The sequence below is a fragment of the Canis lupus genome, chromosome 15 (assembly GCF_048164855.1).
Source record: "Canis lupus baileyi chromosome 15, mCanLup2.hap1, whole genome shotgun sequence".
Classification (NCBI taxonomy): Eukaryota; Metazoa; Chordata; class Mammalia; order Carnivora; family Canidae; genus Canis; species Canis lupus.
The window spans coordinates 17145473-17166478 of record NC_132852.1 but is presented as its reverse complement, the minus strand read 5'-3'; the positions used below and the strand labels follow the sequence as shown (position 1 = coordinate 17166478).

Genomic DNA, 21006 nt, shown 5'->3' with positions numbered 1-21006 from the left:
GTGGACAAAGGCTGCTAGTTTACTCTGTGTTCCCATTACTGCTGCCCTGGGATATCCCAGATCTACCTGTTTCCATTTGGGCTTCAACAGTTTCACATCACAAATTGTGAATGAAGCTTAAGTAAATATGTTTATTTTGTGCTGGCTGCTGGCCAGGAATCTGCTGAAGTACTACCTACAGGTTTCTTTTTCTTTTCTTTTTTTTTCTTTTTTTTTTAAACCCCTGTTGGGTGAACCATCACTGTGACAGGTAAATAGCATTCCTCAGTAAAGCCTGAACTCTTCCCCCACTCCCTGTCCCTTTCTTCAGGACTATTGAATGTAGGGATTGTCCTGCTGGGGACCCATTGATTAGGTCACAGCCTGGACTGCGGAAGACTGGGCTGCCCTGGGGCTGGCCCCCGGCAGGGGATTTGCTAAAGCCCGTGTGAAAGGGCCATGGGGTGGGGGGAGGTCTCAGCTCTTACCTTGTGAACAGGAATCAGTTCAGGCCGCAGAGCACGTATTAAGGACCTATTAATTTCCTCAGGCTTCTCCTTGAATTGAAAAGGACTTGGAAGCGAAGGAATAATAGAAGGAAATTGTTGCCAAAGCCGCTCACGGTGCATCCTGCCATATCTCGGTGGGTGCATCCCTTTAGCAGCAGATTTATTTCCTGCTGGGGAGTCTGTTAGCTTTAGAAGTCCTTTTAAAGGTCATGGAAGGGGAGTTTGAAAATGATTATATAATGTTGATTTTTCCTTTTTCTCCTCTGAAGAGTTGATTCTCTATTTGGGCAAAATTGGCAGAGACCTAACCCACATTTTAAAATGAGCTTTAATTTCAAATAAAACAATATATCACCATTGTAGAAGTCTGGGAAAATGGAGGCTTTTTAGAAAGAAGGAAAAAACATAAAATTCTACTGACTAGAACACTATTGAAGTTGTGTGTATGTACACACACACACACACATACCCTCTATAGTTCCAGGTACTGTATAAAAAAAAAAAGATAATATAGTGCATATATATTGTTGACTTCTTTGTAACCTATGCACAGCTTTCCATGAGTCTTAAGTATTCTTACAGAATGTGAATCTTGATTGTACGGAAATGCCATCAGGGGGATAAACTGTAATATGTATAATAACACCCAATTTTAGAACATTTAACATTTTTAATTGTTGATGTATTTCTATTTTGCCCTCACCTAAATTTCAGGAAGTAGAATTACTGGGTCAAAGAAACTAGACATTTAAAAAGCTTTCTGATACCAGACAAATTGCCACATGTTCATCCAGAAAGAAAAGTCTCATTAGTAGTTCGAGAGAATTCATCTCAGCATTCTTGCTGACACTGTTTGGATTTAAAAACTAACTGAAAAAGTGCCAGTATTATTCGTGGAAAAATCTTCATTTAGGGGACTATCATAATTTGAAATAGTGATTGTTAGTTTTGTGTCTGGCTTATATGTTTGAAAACTCTTACTCTTTTATAAACCAACTTTTTGAGACCATATTCTGATTTACTTAGCTTTTTTGGATTTCTGTCTCCAATGACCTCTTAAGGCTTATTTCTGTAACTTTCAAAAGAATGTGTGCTTCCTGTCTGCCAGATAAAGGTCCTGTGGGGGGACCTCTAAAAGTGGAAGCTTTTTATTTCCCTTGGTTAGCTACTGTTTATAAAAGCCTCTGTTTAGTATGAATTTCTAATTTTAGCTGCTGTGGGGGATTCCAAATAATAAATGGGGTTAAGAGGTACAAATGTCCAGTTAAAAAGTCATGGAGATGAAAAGCACAGAACAGGGAATATAGTCAGTAATATTGTTATCATGTTGGATGATGACAGTGACTGCACTTACTGTGGTGAGCACTGAGTAATATTTAGAATTGTCAAATACTGTTATAGATCTGAAACTAATATATAACATTGCATGTCAACTATACTTCAGTAATTAAAAAAAAAAGTGATTTTACTGTTACAACCGCGAATATAGTTTCTTCTCTCTATATTCCCTAAGTGGTCCTTATAAATTGATTCACTAACCTGAGTCCATAGCTAATATATACACAGCAGCATAGTGATTGAATTGAGACAAATTATCTTATTCATGGGATGATTTCAGAACAAATTATCAAAGATCTTTTATCAGGCAACAAGCAATTCTTGACAGCTATTAACTCAAGTGAAGTACCCAGGAAAGGGTATGACACAGATAAAACACAGGTTTTTATTCAAAACATAATTGGGCAAAGAGAACAGTTTTTTTAAAAAAAAAGTGATAAAGTTTTAGTTGATGATTTAGGCACTGGATCTAAGAATTAAATATTAAAATTATATGCCCAGATATTATGAAGTTAATACATTGATTTAAATATACTGAGGTGATTTTATTGAGCCCTGGGGGGAAAAAAAAAGAGTACTCATTCAGAAATTCAGTAATATTTTTTGTTTGCTTCATACTGCATACTTATAATTGCAGTGACTTATAAAACCTACTTTAAAGTCTAATTTACTAGTAAAGATGGGAGAAAGTAAGGAGGAAAAAAAAATCTCTACATGGTTTCTCCAGAATCTGGATGGAGAAGAAAATTCACAAATAATTATGGTACACAAACTTTCTGCCTTACTTGCCTTGGGGGACTCATTCTAAAGGCTGCCGTACTGAATGGATGCATCTTTAATCATCTGGAAGTAAGAAATCCATTATTTTTCTAAACCAGACAGTGGTTGTCTGTTTTAATGGAACAGTTGGTTGATTACAGCTCTTCAGGGCTTTATTTTCCAATGCTTCCAATGCTTACTTCCTGTACATATTTGAATTCAAGCTTTAGGGATTGTTAAAAGTGAGTCAGAGAGTCAAAGAATTTAGAGTAGGGATTTGATTAATTTTAGTTTTTTGTAACATTACAATTAGACTGTTTATCTAGGGGAAGCAGATTTCCTTACAGCAGATTCCCCCAACCTGGTTGCCTAGAAATGAACCCGTCTACAAATCCATAAGGTGAACTTAGATGTGTTTATGGTGTGAGAACAGGGTCTGCCCTTGTGTTCTTTTTTTACTGGGGAGTGTGTGCTTCTTACCTAGGCTGGAGGGAATAAAGTAGTCTCTTGTAAAAGTTAACAAAAAAATCTTCACTGTTTTTTAAAGTAACCAAATGTAGGTTGGCTTTATGGAAATCAGAGATCTGTGTTAATTACAGAACTCCATATATAGAAAGCATTATTCAGGTTGAAAATTACTGGCTAAATGCTTCAAAAGTTGAAGAAAAGAACCTCTGAGATGTATTCAAAGGAAAAGGTAACTTTCGTTTTAAAAAAAAGTTGTTTTTGTTTTGTTTTGTTTTTGAACCCATAATCCTTACCTGAAGAGTCAGGAGAAGCCTAAAGCAACCTCAGGCAGGCCTAGGCCTCTGTTGGCTGGTTGTAAGCCTGTGATTTTAAGAACATCCTCATGAAGATTTTTCATTTAAAGTGAAATCTTTGGCCTGCATATATTTTATGTTTGTACTTTGAAAAATAGGGAAGTTTGGCTTTCCTATTAATTTTCTCATTATCGTGGTCATTTAATGCTCTCTGCAGTGCAACACACTATAAGCTATTTGAAATTTTATTTAGGGACACAGAAATGCTTCATTACAGCTTATTCATTCATGAAATATAAGGCTTGTTCTTGCTGTCCCTGTGAAAAGAGCTCCATGTGAATGCCTTTGCCTTTTTGGAATGCTTTGTTTCATCTAAGGGTAATGCCCTTGGAGTGCCCTTCTATAGTGAAAGAAAGGTGAGGTGAATCACAGGCCAGATAAGATGGGTCTGTGCTGCTTGGTTACTTCTCTGTCATTTTGGTTTTGAGACTTTGGCTTATGTACTTTATATTTTTTTCCCAAGGGATTAGGACACTGGTTCATTTTCTTCCTTTGAGATACAGTGTTTCATGCACAGAAGGGGCTTGCTTGCTGAATTCCTGAAATTCATGGCTTGATTTTGGACATAAAAGAAGTTGCCAAAAACAATAAGAGATTGACATATTCAATTAGTCCAAACCGAACACAGAATGGTAAATGAAAACAGCACCTCTTAGGTTTAATATGTTACAGTGTCCAGAGGTTACCCCTTTAATTTAGATTGGTTACATTTTAGTTCTGTTACCCTATTTAAATTATTTATCTGAAGATGTTTCAGTGTGCTGGGATTCAAACTGGTGGGATAAAGAGACAAGGGATTTTTTTTTCCCATCCCCTGTTAAACCCCAAATTAATGATTAACATATGGTCATCGACTTCTGAAAAGAATATTGATTGCTTTGGAAGGTATATGGTAATTATTTTACAGTTTCCTATAAAGAAGTTTCATAGTTATTTCATCCTGTTGAAAAGAGGCCAAGTGCCAGTTCTACTTCCTGTGCATTGGAATGTTCAGGTGTGGAAGGCAGGCACATTTCTCAGGAGGAAGCACAGTTAACAGTAGCTAGTGAGTCTTGTATGAGAGCCAACAGGAAATTTGCAAAAGCACTTTCTCCTTCCCCTCTCACAGCCCTGCCTGGCCTTTTTACAGACTCATTTCAGTGTCAAGCACAAAGCACCAATATGTACCATGTGGTGGAATCTGCATCCGGGGTGGGTATAGTATAATTGGGGAGGGGATTCGGTCCACATCATGGACTTAGAAAAAAATGGAATTAAAAACTTTTTTTTAAAAAAAAAAGGTTTTTTAAGAGAAGATGATATAGTTTATTATTGTCTAATATCTGTAGTTCATAATGACCAAATTGAGTGGGTAGATAGGGTTTCTATGGAATGAAGAATTTCTTACAGATTTAATATATTCTTTTTTTTTTTTTTAGATTTTATTTATTAGAGTGCGTGCGAGAGAGCACAAGCAGGGTGGTGGGCAGAGGGAGAGGGAGAAGCAGGCTTGCCCACTGAGCAGGGAGCCCTATATGGGGCTCGTCTCAGGACCCTGAGATCATGACCTGAACCCCAGGCAGATGCTTAGCTGACTGAGCCACCCAAGCACCCCTAGAATAAATGCATTCTTAAATACAGATAAATATGATAAATTATAGCTTCTTTTCTTAAGTAGGTAAGCATATATCTATAGTTTACTAAACTATTAATTTGCTTATTCAATTATTTGTTTACGTGAATTACAGGATGCCTGTGTTTTAGTTCAGTGGAATTAATTAAGTAGTCATCTTACTGTGCTATAACTCTTGAAAACAACAGGAAAGTACAGTTTTATTAAATTTTATATGTAATATTTTGTTAAAATTGCATTAAAATTTTTTCAGTGAAGATTTGGGGTGCTACTGTGGGAATTTAACCATTTTCAGAAGTACTGTCTGATTGCTATAAAAGGGTTAGTAATTCTAGAAGGTCAGCAGAGAGAATGAAACAGCAAGCCCTCATGATCTTGATGGATCTGTGATCTTAGGGAGAAGAACCAGTTTATTGGACTCTGCTAGAAGCCTGGCGGGAGGTTGTGGGGAAATGAGAATGTGGGGATGGAGAAGAGGATGGGAAGTCTTAGTGGCCCTGGAATCCATGTGTCAGGCAGACTCAAATCCTGCTTGGCTCTCCAAAGGATGGGGACTTTGGAGAAATCACCAGCAGCCTCTGAAATGGAAGCTTTGGGAGTATGTCATAGAAGTAAGATTTCAGACACTGGAAAAGGCCTGATAAAGAGTTCCTTCATTCATTCACTTGCTGATAGCCATTTATTTATTGGTGTTTATTTTATATTTTATTTTTGCTGATGACCATTTAGTGACCGCCTCCCACTTGCCAGCTCATGGGTGCTGGGGTTTCTGCAGTGTACATACACACACAGCCCTCTGGAGCCCATGGAGCTTTCTTCCTAGAGAGAGGAAACCAGTAATAAACCCAGGCTGAAGAAGACAGACACAAACACACACGCAGCTTAGAAGCACTGTGGAGAGAATTAAACAGTGCATTGTGATGATCCAGGGTTTTTTGTAGGCTCTCAATGAGACCTTCTTTAAAACTGAGTTGTCAGGGAAGCTCCTGGGGGGGCAGTGTGAGCTGAGACTCGAATGACCAGAGTTGGAGAGCCAGCCTGTTGAGGGCAATTTTTGCTCCTCGGGAAGAACAGCCCCTGAAATACGAACAGGCTTGTGTGGCCTGAAGTGGAGGTGAGGGAGGTGAGAACTGCAGGGACCAGGTGGTGTCAGGCAGGTGCATGGTCTGTGCCCCCAGGTGAATGGCCGGGTACCGGGCAGTTGTCCCAGGGAAGGGAGTGGCCCTGCCTTACCCGGGAGGGGACCAGCAGCTCGTCTTCCTCCAGTTTTGTGGTAGAGGCTCCTTCTTTCCCCCTACTGCTGACCGTCTTACTGAGCCACAACTCTATTGCTCATTTTGTTTCCCCATCCAGGCTTTATGCTTGGTTCTTGGGGACCCCAGTGAGAGCAGGTAATCGCTGGTACCAAGGAGAAAGGAAGGAAAATGCTCTTCTATTTTTCTTACCACTCCTGTCAACTCTGATGGTTTGCCAAACCAATTTTCCCCTTTGGTAATAGACTTTCTTATTCTCTGGGATAAAAACCCTTGGATGAGATTGCTGTTTTTAACTACTTATAAAGGAAATCATTAAAAGCCAGTTCTTTTCTGTCAGAAGCATTCTTTTTGTTTAAAAAAAAAAAAGTCTTTATGTGTCTAGGTCATAAAACACCTTGAGTTAGAAACATTGACAGTCTTTAGCAGTTCAGAAGGTAAGTTACTGATAATTTGAGAAAAGTCTTGGGAGGCATATGATTCATACTCCTGTTACCTGGGTGGGGATCTTGGGTTTTCTTCCCAGGTCTTAGTTAAGGAGGTATCTGACATGCCTCACCTCCATGTGATCCTAATTGTTTTGTACATAGGGTGGCTAAGGGATAACTGACACGTAGGTATAAGGTTTATGCTTCAAATAAATTTTTTTAGAGATCATGGTACATTCTAGCAGCGTTTTTTGTTGAACTTAGTTCATTTTAACTCATGATCTGTAGCGACTACTGGAACCTTGCTGAAATTTGATCAAAATTTGATGAAAATAAGTGGGGATGGTATCTGGGGCAAAGATGGACATAATGTTCTTTCTTTGCTCCAGGAATTTCTAATTTGATTCTTCCTACTTTGGACTATCATGCCATATTTGAAATTGGGACTTCATAGTGTCTCACAAAAGTCACTGTACTTTATTGGGGTTTAGGGGAGAGTTAATAACATATTTCTTTTTTTTTTAAATAACAGATTTCAAAGGCCATTTGAGCAGCATTGATGCATGCTGTGCACACATAACATATTTTTTATACCATCAATGGAAATTATTTATGTGTCTATTGAAAATGTTGCCACGGTGGTCTGAATTACTTTTCCTCTGCAGTATTCAGTTCAGAACACTTTGGAGTGTTTTAGTCTCCTGGTGGCTAAGTGATTCTAATAGTTCTGTTTTAAACACTACTTCATAATGTAGTTTCTGTTAGTGAGTTAACTCCCTGGAGTAATAGCAGCATCCTTGTGAGAACAGAGGTTAGGAATTAAGGTGTTACACTTCTGGTAAGAGTCTTCCTAAATCTTGACTTCACTTTAGATTCTTGAGCATCACAATAGATTATTAGTAGTAATTATTTATTTTTTATACTGATCACTTAGTCCTTATGCTACATCTATTTTCCTCATTTTCTACATGAGGAAATTGAGGCATAACGGGTTTCTGAGTTCTTACACGTAATGGGTTTGGCAGCAGAGTGGATATTTAAAGTAGCTGAATATTGCTTCTAAATTACCCTTTTAAATTTGCAAAATAATTTGAGTTTTTAAAATTTAAATACTGCTTTGTAGTTAAAATAGCATTTAATACAGAACTTTTTTTTTTTTTGTATCAAAAGTGAGGAAAGATGTCTTTGGAATGGGTAGGAAAGGGAGGGGCGATTTGTATTTGCTTCAACTGGTGTTCAGTTCATGTAAAACATACCTTCCTTTTGGCATGACTGAACTGCCTGTGGGTCTTAGGTTTTATTTTAAGAAAAATAAATAGGTGCCGTTTTCTGTGTTTAGGATCTGTTTTATAGAAGCCTAAACAAACCGTAGAAAAAAGGCAAACTTGCTCTTCTACGAGCCTTGTGCATTCTAGGACTCTGGAGACAACGGTCTCTTCTGGAAAGAGCTGTGTTTATACAGTGGCCAGTGCAGTACTTGAACGTAGCAGAGGGATCTCATTCCTTTCCTTCTTTAGCAAGGGACTGCTGGAAGGAGTTTGGCATGAGGCTGAGTCATTTCAGCTGACATTTTAATCACTGAATAGTGCCTTGTCTTCTTCATGCAAAGACATACTTTGCAATACAAATGTTTCGGGCAGTTGTTACTAGGCTTATGGAAACCTGTCAGTCACTCTTTACTTATAAAGGTTGCTTTTACATTGCTGAAATTTCTTCAGTTCTGTTGAATACGCTTTGGATTAATCCTTTATCCATGCAGGTTTAAAAACAATAGTTTTATGCAGTGCATGTGTATTTCTTGTAGAAAAATTAGAAAATACACAAAGAAAAAAATTTACTCATCCCTCTAGTGCACCATTTTGGTGTATATTCACCTCCTCTCCCTATCTTTGCTTACCAAATGGAATTGTTGCAGTCAGTTTTTTTCTCAATTACTTAATTACATGTTGCACCATCCAATTCAGGCAGGGACTCATAACCTGAGAAAAGATTTATTTTCCTTTTGTGTAAAAAATATTTATAAAATAAATAGAAAGTATTTAAAATACCTAGTTGTTAAATGATTGTGTTGCGCTTCTCAAATACTTGTGCTTTCTTCAGAGGAGAAGAAATTCACTGTTCTAGGGAATAAATTATTCTTTTACTTCACTATCTTTCCCACAAGACCTTATTATACTACTCTTGGTTTCTTTAGCACCTTTATGCCATGCTTAGCGAACAGTAGGAACTCTGTTTGTTGAATGAATTAAAGAAAGTGTAAATCAGTAATGCCAGTTTTGAGATTAATTTCTAGCAAGATCCAGGCCACTATAAGCAACATAAAATCCTTTTTAATGAAGAGGATATTATAGGATACAGTTAAAGAAAAAAACCCGTTACTTAAATATTGGGACTAGATTAAAAAGTCACTGAAGATTTATTTTTCCAAAGAGGGGTATTCCTTAAAATACCAGTTTTTATCTGATAGAAAACTTACATAGCTGGCTTAACATTTAGAGTTCTGGATCTACCACCCACCACTCAGTATTTTAAAGTTACTAACTGCATTCACAGCTCAATTTTGATATTTTCACAGTGATCTTCAGTATTACATCGTGCCTCATATACCACCTATTATGTTGTATGTAATATAAATTCAGTCTAAATTTTTACATAGCAAGATGATAGGAAAAATACAGTCGACCCCTGAACAATGTGGGGATTAGGAGTGCTTCTAGCTCCCTGGCAGTTGAAAATCTGCATATAACTTGACTCCCCTCAAACTTCACTACTAATGGCCTACTGTTGACCAGAAGCTTTGCTGATAAAATAGTCAATTTAACACATACTTTGTGTGCTAACAGTATTATATATGGTTTTCTTATAGTATCTTAGAGAAAAGAAAATGTTAAGAAAATCATAAGGAAGGGAAAATAACGTTTATAGTGCTGTACTGCGTTTGTCGAAAAAGATCCATGTTTAAGTGGGGATCTATGCATGTCAAACCCATGTTGTTCAAAGGTCCAACTGTAAACTAACTCTAGAATACTGAATACACTGAATCTAGAACAGTGTTGGATTCTATTTCATGTCCTTTTTCCTTTTTTATCCTAAACTTAGATGGGATTCTTGAACTTTGTGTAGGGATCTGTTTGGGCCTCAGTTAGTGGGGTTTATACTTTAAGTCCTGTTCTTCCTTCTTCCATGGGCAAATGCTTCTGTTATGTGTTATTTTTTCTTTTCATTGATAGTGATGGATTAATGAACATCACCTACACAAGCTAAGAAGGAAAGAGCCAAGGTTTGAGAGTCACATCTCTCTGGTGAATCACAGCCCTGCTACCCCATAGGAGTAAGAAAAGCAGAGGGAAACACCCTGGTGCTTAGGAGTTTGGGCTCTGGTTTTGGATTCTTTCTTCTTTGCAACCAGTTGGGTAATTTAAGGCAATTTACTAATAAACTTTTGAGGCTGAAACAAGTTATACAATAAGTTCTATGATGGCTAACTGGTTAGGGAATTCACTAAATAATTCATTGATGAATGTATTCCTTTTATGATGGTGAATAAATGACTTTGGACAAGTGACTTTTCAGCTTGAAACCTCTGAAACCACAGAGCTTACAGAGCAATTGTGAGGATTAAATAATATGGCAAGGGCGCCCTGGGTGGCTCAGTTGGTTAAGTTTCCAGGTCATGATTTCAGGGTCCTGGGATCGAGCCCCAGATCAGGCTCCATGCCCAGTGTGGAGTCTGCTTGGCATTCTGCCTCTGCCCTCCCCCCCCCCCCCCCCCCCCCCGGCTGTTGCACACACTCATTCTCTCTCTCTCTCTCAAAATCTTAAAGAAAATAACATGGCATATATAAGGCATTTGCTGAGCGTGCATCTAATAAACGTGGAAAAAATAACCAACATTGAACGTGTATAGCTTCTAACATATACAACAAACTCCTAGAAACCTTGGCATAGGTATGTGAAATCTATCCTTTGAACTTTAATGCCTCTAAAGACTGTCTTGTGTATGTAGTTTTATCCAATTAATATGTATTCAGATATTACTTTTGATATCCAAGGATGATCCTCTTTAAGAGAGCTTATCCATGAAAGCCCTCATTAACAATATTAATGATTCTGACATAGAAATCAGAACTTGGAATCATTTCTCAACAAAGCATGAAAACATGGTTTAGTAGAGCTTGCCATGGGAATGACTCTGCAAAGCTAAAGAAATCCCTGGACTTGAAACATGATGCTTAAAATCTGATTATGAACTTAATTAATATGTTTTAGTAAGTTTGCAAGTCAGAAAGCTTCCTCAGCTAATTTTAAAGTTATTGCAACAATTTTAATTGAAAGAGTTGATAGATCTACATTTTAATTAAGATGATTGAAATAGGCAGTTTAAATAATGAAAAAACAGATTGGTAGTTAGTGCATAAAAAGCTTTCCCTTTAATCATTAATTTATGACCTAACTCCGGGCGATATAATTACAGAATTTCCTAGACCTGAAACTTTGTAAGTCGTTTCCTATATAAATACTTGTGAATTTTAGTTCTTGAAGCTGTCTGACTGTCCATCGTTACACATTTATTTACATTAAATGAAACCGATAAATACTTGGAAAGAAAGTATATCTAAAAATATAAAGGGAAAATAAAATGCGGAGGTTATACTGGCAAAACTTTTAAAGGACTGCTGGTACTTAATGGTTTTTCTATCATGTGCATTTTAAATATGGCTTAAAATTCATTGTTATAGAAATTTAAACATTAAAAAAATTGGCTGGCCCCTGGGTTGACTCTTGCCTCTCCATCTTCTTGTTTATTTATAAGCCCCACCCCCTACCCCCGCACATATAATAGTGTGTTGTGTGTTTATGTGGTTTTTTATTTTTAACAGAACTAAGCAGAACCAGGGTCATATTTGATATACTTTTTTAAAGGTTTGTTTCTCATCTGTTTTCTTAATTTATATATCAGTGGCATTTTTCTGTGTAATACACATCTTTATTAAAAAGCTGTATCATATATACTGTTAGATGTTAAAATACTTTCCTTTTTCTCCTGAAATTTTGAATTGTCCTTCATGTCTTAATAGCACAGAACAACAAGGCTTCTAGCATCAGATCCTTCACCCAGATCCCTGAATGTTGTGAAGACAGCAAAACCAATTTTTTTTCCCCATCTGGTCATTACATTTTTTACATTCCATTGAAACCAGGACTTTTTCTCTGGAAACTGCAGGCTGTGTTCGGTTATTTTCATGCTTCTTTCTAATTAGAGGGCACAGCCAGAGACTGGGAGGTGCTGTGGCATGATAATCTGAAGCCAGTGTCTTTGGGATGGAATCCCAGGTCCACATGAACAAACTGTGACTTTGGGCAAGTTGTTGGTATTGTTTCCTCCTCTGTGAAATAGGGTTGAGCATATTATCTACTTCATAGAGTTGCTGTAAAGATTAAATGAATTAATATATGAGAAGTGTTTAAAATAGTTTCTAGCACATTATGAGTTCTGTATATGTGTTTGTGGTTATAATATTAGCAGCGTCATCATCATTAATGTTTCCCTTGCTGTGTTTCCAGTCATGAATGGCTTCTCATCAAATAATACAGCAAGCAAGTCATTGGTTTTGAAAGATCAAGTCACGGTAATAATCAGTACCATGTCTTTAGTTAAATTAGAGAGATGATTTTACAAAATGACTTAACTCAGTTTTTAGCTGTAAGAGGGCAGAGAGGTATCTTGAACTATGCAGTGTGTTAGTATAACTGTCTAGCATAGCAGCTTGCTTGGCCCATGAGGGGTGCTGTTTAGTTGGTTCATTTTACTTATTTTGACCTTTCTTTTTATCAGAAGCATGGGATATTTACTCTATTTGTATGATCTCAAGCACTTAAAAATTTCACTTATAGGGACGGGCGCCTGGCTAGTTGGGTTGGTGGAGCTTGCAACTCCTTTTTTTTTTTTTTTTTTTAGATTTTATTTATTCATGAGAGACAGAGAGAGGCAGAGACACAGGCAGAGGGAGAAGCAGTCTCCATGCAGGGAGCCCCATATGGGACTTGATCCTGGGACTCCAGGATCATGTCCTGAACTGAAGGCAGGCGCTAAGCCCCTGAGCCACCCAGGGATCCCTGGAGCTTGCAACTCTTGATCTCTGGGTCGTGAGTTCAAGCCCCATGTTGGGTGTAGAGCTTACTTTAAAAAAAAGTTGATTTGCATATATGTGTATACACACACACATAAGTGTGTGTGTATATATATATAACATTTAGTACTTAATGAAAATGAGATAAAAAATTGGACATTTTATCCCTTAAAGAAGGAAACACATTAAATAGAGTCAGAAAAAGTGAGCCCCATCCCACACACAATTTCCCCTGTTAATGTCGTACGTTAGTATGTCTTTTCATTGTAATTAATAAACCAATATTGATACATTCTTACTAACTACAGCCCAGAGTTCTTTCAAATTTCCTCAGCTTTTTCCCAGTGTCCTTTTCTGGTCCAGGATCCTGCCCAGGCTCCCCCATTACATTTAGTCCTCTTGTCCCCTCCTGCTCCTGTTGGCTATGGATGTTTCTTAGACTTAACTGGTTGGTTGGTGATGGACCTCCTTTTTTCAACAACACATTCTTAACAAGCACCCACTATTTACCAGGCCCAAACAAAACAGGCAAAACATCCCTGCCCTCAAATGGTTTGCATTTTAAGAGGGAGCCTATAGTCTGCTTTTAAAATTTAATTTCAAAGCAGAATGTCTTATAGCAGATGAATATTTAATATGACATCTGTGGGATTTCTGGGTTTTCCATATTTAGGAAAAAATTATAACCATTTGTGGATTAATTGCAGACACATAGATATTGCATCTCCAGTGTGTAGAAAGTATCTGTTCTTTTAAAGTGAGTATTGTTGAGAAAAAAAATCTTAAAAAAAAATCGAGTATTGTTTTTATACTTGGGAAAACATTTATCTCCAGAAGAGTTATTCTGTGTATGATGGAGACTACAGAATTAAAGGAAGGAGTAGTCAGTTGCTTGTTGCCACAGGGAAAATATTATCCAAAATTGTACTTCATGTTTAAAACAAACATGATTTGTTTTTCTTGTGATTGACCAAAGAGGCTTTCATACAGTTGCTGCCTTCAGCTTGGTTCCAGAAAAATTAAAAACAAAATGCATGTGGCATGATCTAACAGAAAGGAGAGAAAGATTTGCAAATTTCTGTTGCCCGGCCGTTGCTGCTGATGCTAAGTATTTTTGAGCCGGAGTAGCTGAAGAATCTGAAATAGCAAGGTTTTGTTGAAACTTTTGGCATTGGGGCTTGATAAGGGGGCCAAGACCTGTTAAACAAAGAAAATTCCAGGAAGAAAGATGTTCTGTGGCCATGGAAATTTGAGTTAAAAACATTTTTGGCAGTATAGTGGCTACATATAATTTTACTTTTTGCCTTAAAAATCACTGTGTTGAAAGCATCCTGTTCCACCTGTGTCAGCTGGAGGACGTGCCGGCCTTTCCTATTCAAGGACAAATATTCGAGTTAACGCCATTAGCCATCAGTGGTGGGTAGCAGGAATGGGTTATTCTTGGAAACCTCTCTGTGCTTTTGAATCATTTACTTGAGGAACTAATACTATAGCCTGTAACCTTGGGATAATCAGGCTATGAAAAAGACAGCGTCGGTACCTAATTATTACATATGGACAGGCATGAATCTTCTAGAAAGACATTTTGCTGTGAGCTCTTTTCAACGACATGGGTCAAACTCTTTTAACAAAATTACATTGTATTTATTTCCCCTTTCAGTCTAGCTGTTCCACTGTATGCACTTCTAAAGTCAGTTTCCATAGTGACATCTGGTGGTGGCTCTGAAATCCTAGAGGGTATGTTTGGAATGATAAATATTTTTACTTTAAGAGCTCCAGATTTCCGGCTTCTTTCAAATTTCTCAGCTTATTAACAACTTTTCTTGAAAATGTCTTCATTGTATTCTTGAGATTGGAAAGCTAGTCATTTATTGCCTCTGTCATGTTTCATTAAAGCAAAGGAATGATTCCTTGTAACATTGCTGGGTGGTGCATATAACAGGCTTGTCTAAACTTGTCTCCATACTCACAGTATACATCCCAGAATCACGAAGCAGCACCCTGACCTCCCCTACTGTACCAGAACCTCGTGATTCGGAAGGTGCCCCCCTCCCGTCACCTTTCTCACTAGAACCTTGCTCTTGATCTTCTGGTTGGAGAGACCTGTGGAGGGTCTGGGCTCCCACTTCTCTTGCTCTTACAGCCCGGGCTTACAGATCGTCGAGTTGCATACTATCCCTGGTCTCTCAGAAAGTAAAAGCGAGGGGGTGGGGTGGGGGCTGGGTGGCTCAGTGGTTGAGCATTGGCCTTCAGCTCAGGGAGTGATCCTGGGGTCCTGGGATCGAGTCCTGTATCAGGCTCCCTGCAGGGAGCCTGCTTCTCCCTCTGCCTGTGTCTCTGCCTCTCTGTGTGTCTCTCATGAATAAATAAATAAAACCTTAAAAAAATAAGGAAACAAAAATAAGCAGAGATGGCAGAGAAAGAAGGGAAGACGTTGGAAGATGCAGGGCAGAGTTTGTGTGTAGATGGACACATGTGCCAAATATGGTATTAATGTGGCATGTGTTAATGAGAAGTATCTTCAAGACCGGAGTTTGAAAATTTATAGCTGTTGTTGGTGGTTCTGTAGTTGTTAGAGAATTGTTTCAGGAAAAGGGAATTTATAACGTCGTGCGGAAAAGGTGGTTGTTATTGGAAGCTGGGGTCAGGGGTAGAGACTGATAGGAGGGAGTTGAAGTTTTGAGAATAAAGTAGATTCACTTCCAGTGCTGGCTGGGAGCTTTGGTTGTCACTTTCTGGCATCAAAGATACTGACGAGGAGTCCTGGGCGTAGAATTTTGAAGATTTCTCTTATATTTTTAAAGATTTTATTTATTTATTCCTGAGAGACACAGGGAGAGAGGCAGAGACATAGGCAGAGGGAGAAGCAGAGAAGCAGATGGGACTTGATCCCATGACCCTGGGATCACACCCTGAGCCAGAGGCAGACGCTCAACCACTGAGCCACCCAGGTGCCCCAAGATTTGTCTCTTATGAATGATTGAAGGTACTGCTGAAGTTACAGAAGGAATCCGTCTGTCCATGTTGGTTGTGGCTACAGGGAGGGTTGGGGATACGGGTAGGAGTGTGGACACTGCTTGTCTTCCAGATGCTCAGTTCTGATGAGCCCCTGACTGAGGAGGTGCCTCATTCTAGATTCTAAACTCTGTACCTGCTTAGCTTCCTAAACTTGGCAGATCCTCCAGTTTTCTATAAAAACAAGGGAGTTGCACCGTTGGATTGCTGGTCTACCGTTGTTGAGGTCGCCAAGGCTAGATCTGCTACTCTTTCTTTGTCCCTGTATAGCCCAGACCGCTTCTGGCTCTTCCCTGGGTCAAGGTGGAGCTCAGTGTGGTGCTTCGTGCCTGGGAGTCTTCAGTAGATGCACCTCGTGACTGAGCAGGGAGATGAAAAAGCAGAACATAAAATAACTTTGCATACATGTGGTCTTTTCCCACTTTCTGCTCTTAAAAATAGTGCTTAGAAGTAGAATCAGCAGTTAGAATAAGACTTAGGCACTGTCCCCGAACCTCTGTGGCCAGAGTCCTTGAATCTTCCTTTCTTTTATTGTCCTTCAGGTGTTGGGGGGGGGGAACACCTTTACGTAAGCAATTGAAAACTTGTAGCTTCTCTTCATGGCATCAGCCCCTGGTGGTCCCCAGTATCTTTGGTGCCGTGGAACCTGTGACCGTGATGCTGGGCCTGGTCATGACAGTCTAGCCTGTGGTGAAGACCCTGAGTCCTGGAATCAGACCGTCTGATTCAGATCCCACAACTGTTGATTGGAGCATGTTTCTTAGGCCCTCTGGGGCTTGAGCCTCTTTCCTCATTTGTAAAGCTGGGGTGAACATCTTATAGTATGTGTGTGTCCTGTAAGTGATTTAATGCATGTAAAGTACCTAGGCAAGCCCTTTGTGTACTTTAAAAAATATTTATAAATAAAGTAGGCTGACTTGAATTATTGTGAATTTGAGCATTCTTGTTAGAAGACATAACTCAGTATGACCTCCTTTCCCTTTGGCATCAAAAATTCACTTTATTTTAGTTATCTCTAAGCTATATTAAATAATTTTTTACAAGGATATAATTAAAATACATGTAAACATAAACATCTTAACAATTACTATGATATAAATATATATACTCCATGAATTCATGAAAGATGAACATCTGAGCATCTCACTTATGCATATTTAATATTTTAATTGCTAATTAATACCATCCTGGTTTTCTCCCATATTTGAGGAGAGCCACTTTGCTCTCTCTCTTTTTTTAAGATTTTGAGAGAGTTTGTGGTTGAGCATGAATAGGAGGAGGGCAAAGGGAGAAGCAGACTCCCCGCTGACCAGGGAGCCCGATGAGGGACTTGATCCTAGGACCCCGGGTTCATGACCTCAGCCAAAGGCAGATACTTAACCGACTGTGCCACCTAGCCATCCCTGTCCTCTAACTTTTAATGTTAAGAAATATCTGGGAGTAACCTTGGATTTGGAAACAACTTCTCCTGATGGTGGCTACAAGGTCATGCAAAGAAGGATACGGTTGATCCTCTATTTGCCAGGTGATAGCGGGGAGAAGGGTGGCCCCCAGCAGAAGGCATCCCGTAATTGTATGCTACAGTCCGCGTACTTACAGAGTAGACTCGAAGTGAAACTTGATGGAAAAGAAATAGCTGCTTTTGCCTGTGATTTAAACCTTGTGTTTGTATTTTACATTATATACTTATATATACTTATATGCTGTATACTTACGTAATTTAGATACTTATATATAAACTGCAAATATTATAATTTTCTTTTTTTTTCCTTCCACCATGAAACTGGAGAAAGCTATTATATGTGAATGAAGATTTAATACAATCCTTCTGAATACTGACATGTAAAAAAAAAATAGGTTTGACTTGTCCTTTTAGAATTTTCACATTATATTTTGTTTACTACACTTATGTCGTACTACCTTGGACCAGTGGCATTTTGTTGGCACTGACGTCAAAGGTTCATGGTATTTGAACTCCAGCTCTGCCATTTATTATGACCCCAGGAAAGTTCTTCATCGCTCTTAATCTGAGGTCTTCATCTGCAATTTGAGGATGATAGATCCACATATGTAGTCAGGTTGGCTGTGACAACACAGTAGTGCGTGTGAGACGGTTATCATAGTGCCTGGCATACAGTAAACACTGAACAAATTTGTTTCTGTAATTATCATTGTTACTGAATGCCTACAGATCACACTTAGAGGGACACAATTTTTTTTTTTTAAAAAGCAGATAGCAACATGAAGGGAGTATTAGAGCCAGAAAGAGGTAAATACAAACACCGACCATGTAGCTTTCTTCTTGAAATTTGCTAATTCTTCACCTGTCAGAGGAATCATGTTACATTTTAATGGCAGAGCACAAAGGAACATATGTACACTCATTTATTAATATGCAATCTGAGTAGAGAGAACATTCTGTTATTCCCTGACTTCCTTTGCAACCCTTGATGGGGGTGATGAAAAGGGAAACTGGAAAACATTACTTTTCCCTTGGTCACTAAGGACACTCTTCTTTCAGGCCAAAAACAGGTAGAGTTTTACTAATTTAGTGAACAGACTGGATACACGTAGACTATGTTTGGATTAGACAAAAAGGAAAACATGCTGGATTTTTCTGACAGTTACCTCTGCTGCATAGGGAGACCAGTTAGTTCCTTTTTATTTAAGAGTTGTGAGGCTTTGTTCATTATTCCTGGGAATATTATGGATCCATTTTGAGGGTTTGCTAAGAATTAATGAAACCGTTGTATGTAATTATGCTTTCTGAATAGTGGTCCTCATTTCATGATCATCTATTTCACATTTTAATATTTGGTTAAGTTTGGTATTTATACCTTGTAAACCTTTGGGGGGATGTTAGATACGATGATCTGACACTCGAAATAAGTGAGTTTTTGTGATACTGCTTCAATAAGCAAAGATGTACATTTATGCAGTGATCAAAACGTAAGAAAGCAGATTTATGTTTGGTTGAGATAAATAGAGTTTCATTTTCGGTGCAGATTAAATTGACATTTGTTTGGGCACTTGGGTGGCTCAGTTGGTTAATCATGTGCCTTTGGTTCAGGTCATGATCCCCGGGTTCTGGGATCCAGCCCTGCATCGGGCTCCCTGCTCAGTGAGGAGCCTGCTTCTCCCTCTCCTTCTGCCTGCTGTTCCCCCTGCTTGTGCTCTCTCTCTCTGACAAATAAATAAAATCTTAAAAAAAAATTATTCTTTTTCCTGTAGTAGTTTGCTGAATGGGAAACCAGTAATGCTTAGAGTTGTAGGATTTCCAAAGTCCAACCTGAACCCTATAGTGTTGAATCCTCAAAAGTAGCGTTCATTCAGAATGATTAATGCACAAGAAAAAAAAATGAAGTGCAGTATTTCAGGAACACCAAAGGACAGGATCACACCATTGAATAAACAGGTGGGATTTCCCTAAGAGTAATGGATATTTCCACTTTATCATTATCGTGAGAAGTGGTTAATCCTGGGATTGAGTAAGGTTTTGACTGGTTTCAGTGGCTGGGCCAGAACATTACAGACACTTTAACCCTCTTTGTAATCCTGTAACTCATCTTTTACTGGTTGACTTAGTAGGAAATGTGTTCTAGTTTGGGTCCCAATTGAGGAACTTTCTGTACCATCTTCAGCGTAAGGCATCTATTTACAAAAAATAAATAGATAAGTAAATATATAAACCTATTTAATTGAATAAGTAATTGAATAAGTAATTATTGGGCTCTGGGGAAGGTGCAGGCTCTGCCAGTTGGAATTCAAGAACGATGTGGCCTCTGCCCTTGTGGAGCTTATTCATGATTGTAGCAGAATTTATATTTTTAGCACACTGGTTGTCTTGCCATTTGCCTAAGGGGGCATTAAAAGAAACTAAAGGGTTTCATTCTATGGGCAAGAGACTTGAGCAGACCCTTATTCTGGATTTTGACACGCTGTACTCTGTGTATACCAAACTGTGATGCACCGAGGAGTGTCGCCTCTGTATCTAGACTCCAGCAGCAGTCACATGAATGCAGTGTGGGAAGCAGGGGCTGCTAGACTGGGGGCTCTGACCTGGACCATGGCTTGTTGATTTTGTCTCTTGGTCCCTGATTAACCTTTAGGAAAAATAGAGAATCTCACAGATTTCATCCTTGGAAACACAGAGCACTGGGCCATTAGCTGATCTCTTAGTGCCCATCTTCTTGGGTTATTTTGAGACTTAACTGGGATACTATTTGTAAAGGGTTCTGCATGGTGCCCGACACCTAACGCTAATAATAATAAACACTTGGACAGACCATACTACCCACCGGGTGCTAGTCTGATTGTTCATGTGTGTATTTGCTCATTTAATCAACCTGTGAACATACTGTTGTTTCCATCTTACAGAAAGAAACAGAGGCACAGAGAGGGTTAGCTAATGTGCCCGAGAGCGTGCAACTCTAAGTGACACACAAGCCTTTGAGAAAAAGAGTTGTTATTTAGGTTGACACTTGGTCAACGAGGCAGGTTGTTGTTGTTGTTGTTGTTGACAACACGCTGTCTTCTTTCTTTCCAGGTGTCATAGAGACTTCAGATCGGCTGGACCGGGAGTCCACCTCGCATTACTGGCTAACAGTCTATGCAGCAGATCGGGGTGTGGTGCCTCTCTCGTCATTTATAGAGATCTACATAGAGGTTGAGGATGTCAATGACAATGCACCGCAGACGTCAGAGCCTGTTTATTACCCAGAAATAATAGAAAATTCTCCCAAGGATGTATCAGTGGTCCAAATAGAGGCATTTGATCCAGATTCTAGCTCTAATGACAAACTGATGTACAAAATTACAAGTGGAAATCCACAAGGATTTTTTTCAATACATCCTAAAACAGGTATGTATCGATAGTATTGTGTGAAACCTTTATGCTTAACACTTCTTGATGCGGGGAAATTAAGAATTTTCTTAATTTTACCACTTCTCTTTATTTTGATAAATCATTTCCCCTTTGAGTTATTCCAAACAAGGCTTTATTTCCTGATGAGAACTTAATCCAAATGTTTTTCTTTACCCCCTTTGAACTTGTTTTTATAGAGCTTATTTTATGACTTTGCTCATTAGTGGAATTTCACTTTCAGGTGAAAAAACAAATACAGTGTTTCAGTAAAAGCTCCTAAATTAGTGATATATCTTA

General features: G+C 38.6%; 1 protein-coding gene across 7 annotated transcripts in view; it reads left to right on the top strand.

Moving 5' to 3' along the window:
* FAT1 (FAT atypical cadherin 1) overlaps positions 1-21006 on the top strand; it is a 126998-nt gene that overhangs the window by 35364 nt on the left and 70628 nt on the right. For all 7 annotated transcript variants that reach the window (XR_012007497.1, XR_012007498.1, XM_072776080.1 and 4 more), the window contains exon 3: positions 20392-20706. Coding sequence is in view for 5 of the 7 variants with exons in the window: in XM_072776080.1 (XP_072632181.1) it covers positions 20392-20706 (315 nt within the window). In the remaining 2 variants the exon portion in view is untranslated. The remainder of the gene's footprint in view (positions 1-20391; positions 20707-21006) is intronic.